At 60.0% G+C, this 2,918-nt stretch overlaps 1 protein-coding gene and 1 long non-coding RNA gene across 2 annotated transcripts in view; one reads left to right on the top strand and one right to left on the bottom strand.

Moving 5' to 3' along the window:
- The window catches only part of zfpl1 (zinc finger protein-like 1), a gene marked incomplete at its 5' end in the record, with an annotated part of 7,790 nt that overhangs the window by 3,028 nt on the left and 1,844 nt on the right, over positions 1 to 2,918 (bottom strand). Inside the window, 3 exons of the mRNA XM_043685140.1 lie at positions 137 to 301; positions 1,187 to 1,262; positions 1,848 to 2,041. Coding sequence (XP_043541075.1) covers positions 137 to 301; positions 1,187 to 1,262; positions 1,848 to 2,041 — 435 coding nt within the window. The remainder of the gene's footprint in view (positions 1 to 136; positions 302 to 1,186; positions 1,263 to 1,847; positions 2,042 to 2,918) is intronic.
- Positions 618 to 1,180, top strand: LOC122546429. Its single transcript, XR_006310741.1, has 3 exons — positions 618 to 629; positions 857 to 859; positions 1,009 to 1,180. It is a non-coding gene; the product is annotated as an uncharacterized LOC122546429 (long non-coding RNA).

Raw genomic sequence — 2,918 nt, 5'->3', positions numbered from 1 at the left:
TGGGTCAGCAGCCCCCCCCCCCCCCGAGACAGACAAGTAAGACAGACAAGTCGCCCCCAACCCCAGCCAGGTCGTGTTCGTGCTCCCACCTTTCCGCGCCCCCCCTGCCCCGTTCGTATGCACGCCAGGGACTTGCCGGTTGTCAGGGTGATGGATTCGTTGTCGGGCATCACAGTGACCATGCCCGGGCCCTCCTTTGCTCCCCCATCACTCAGCTCCGTGCCGTATCCCTGCCGGGGAGAGTAGACCGCGCCCGAGGGGTAAGGCTGGGTCCGCCCGGAGGCTTCGTCCGTGCTGGGATCTGCGGGGAGGGGAAGACAGAGAGAGAGAGAGAGAGAGATGCAGGGCAGCCACGTGTGAGCACAACAGAGGAACCTCGCTGCCCAGTCAGCCACCATCAGGACCCACCAGAGGGAGGCAGGAGGCTGCATTGTCACTGAACACACCATCAACTGTACCAGGGAACGCCAGCTTACAGAGGGAGGGGGATTGGGCTGGGGAACACCAGGCCAGGGGGTGTGCGGGGTGGGGGAGTTCCAGCAGGCTCCAGTGGACTCGGAGTAGGCTCCAGCAGTCTGTTGGGAGTGGGCTCCAGCAGACCCAGGCAGTGGGCTCCAGCAGGTGGATGGGTGCGGCTTCCAGCAGGCCCAAGCTCCAGCAGGCTGATGTGAGCAGCTTCCAGCAGGCCCAGGCAGCAGGATCCAGCAGGCTGATGGGAGCAGCTTCCAGCAGGCTGATGTGAGCAGGCTCCAGCAGACCCAGGTAATGGGCTCCAGCAGGCTGACTGGATTGGGTTCCAGCACACCCAGGCAGTGGGTCCCAGCAGGCTGATGGGAGGGAGCTGCAGCAGGCCCAGGGAGTGGGCTCCAACTGGCTGATGGGAGCAATTTCCAGCAGGCCCAGGGAGTGGGCTCCAGCAGGCTGATGGGAGCAATCTCCATGGCAGGTTGAGCTGTGAGATTTTGGGGGGAGTGGAGAGGCAGGTTGAGTAGGGGGATCAATGGCCAGGAGGAGGGGGAGGTGGAGGGAGCTGGGACACAGTATTCAGAAGGGAAGTGCAGGGTATGGTAGGGGAGAGGACAGGTCCCACTCTGGGGTTACACTCGGAAACAGAGCACACTGAGGGGGTGGGCGAGTCCTGCCAAAGCCCTATGTCCGCCGGCGCTATGCCAATGCAGCAACTTACCAGGAAGGACCGACCAATCAGCGTAGTCCGTACTGTCGAGTGACTCCTGGTCGTGAGGGGGCTGGACCTCGTCAATCTGAAACAAGGGGCAGCACCGAGTGAGGAAGGAACAGCAAACTGGGGGAGGGGGGACAGTCAGCAACAATACCCCAACCCTCCCTCCCCCGGGCTGGGGAACCCAGGGGCTGGCCCGGCCATCCTGCACTCATGTCAGCTCCCCCCACAGTGATCCATAGCCCAATTCCAGTGCCACTGAGGTGACCCCCCCACCCCCGACTATTCGACTGCACGAGGTGTCGCGATGATAATATCCAGGGCATTCGACTGCATGGGGCGTCGCAGTTAAAGCAACCCAAAGCCATCAAATACGTGGGGTCCCAGAGCAGCACCAGCTTGGGTCTATTAGATTACGGGGCGGGGGAGCATTGTGGCAGCACCAGCTCGTGCCTATTCAACTGCACGGGGTACCGTAGCAGCAACCCCAGGGCCATTCAACTGCATGAGGCATCGCCACCTTGGGGGATAGGGCATTCAAATGCCGAGTCACACGGTCAGCAAACCACCTTGGCTATGACAGGCAGGGACCCCGAGCACTCCAGCTCTCCCCCCCCCCCTCCCCCCGCCCCATCCCCCCACACACATACCCACCGCGCCCTCTCACCAGCGGGAGCCCGAGGCCGACGCGCGCCCAGTTCACTGTGGACAGCCTCTCCTTCAGCACGTTAGCCACGGGGCTGACAGTGTTGGCCTGGGGGAAGATCGGTCCCTTGCACATCGGGCACTGGTAACCGGCCGGCGCTGTGTTCTTTGGCAGCTGGGCGGCCATCTTGTTCAGACAGGACCAGTGGAAAATGTCTGCAGCCGGTTGGAGGGGGCGGGGAAGGAAAAGGGAAACGGGGATCAGCTCACACTCGCCGGGAATTAACAGCAACACTCCTCACCGAGCTCCCTCACAATCAATCACTGACCGGCATTTATTACCCATCCCGAACAGCCCAGAGGGCAGTTAAGAGTCAACCACATCATCTCGAGTCTGGAGTCACGTGTAGGCCCAGACCAGGTAAGGACGGCGGTTTCAGTCCCTAAAAGGGACAGGAGTGAACCAGGTGGGTTTTTCCCAACAATTAGCAAGGGTTCCTCATTCGAGGAAGGGCTCATGCCCGAAACCTCGACTCTCCCGCTCCTCGGATGCTGCCTGACCGGCTGTGCTTTTCCAGCACGACTCTCTGGAATCTGATCTCTCGCATCTACAGTCCTCGCTTTCTCCATGGTCATCATGAGACTCTTAACTCCAGGGCTTTCGCCTGGATTTAAATCCCACCATCTGCGAGAACAGAAATTGCTGGAAAAGCTCAGCAGGTCTGGCAGCATCCGTGGGGAGAAATCAGATTGAACGCCCAGTGACCCTTCCTCAGAACTTTTACGGATTAATCGCCCTGCAGCAGTTCAAGAAGCCAACTCACCTCCACCTTCTCAAGGGGCAGTTAGGAACAGGGCAAGAAAACATTGGGCACAGCCAGCAATGCCCAGGTCGCACAAGTCAATGAATGAAAAAAAAACAACTTGGCCATTATGTCCCAACACACATATGTCAGCTTAGCGCACACCTCACCGACTCCATAATGGTCAACTGTATGGATAGACAAACAGGCAATCACACGGGTGTGCATGGGTGTCGCGGGGGTGGGGGGGGGCATTGGTGTGTGAGAGAAGGGAGTGATGGTGGGGGGTA

This window comes from Chiloscyllium plagiosum, unplaced genomic scaffold (assembly GCF_004010195.1).
Source record: "Chiloscyllium plagiosum isolate BGI_BamShark_2017 unplaced genomic scaffold, ASM401019v2 scaf_70372, whole genome shotgun sequence".
In the NCBI taxonomy this organism is placed as follows: Eukaryota; Metazoa; Chordata; class Chondrichthyes; order Orectolobiformes; family Hemiscylliidae; genus Chiloscyllium; species Chiloscyllium plagiosum.
This window is presented reverse-complemented; position numbering and strand designations above follow the sequence as displayed.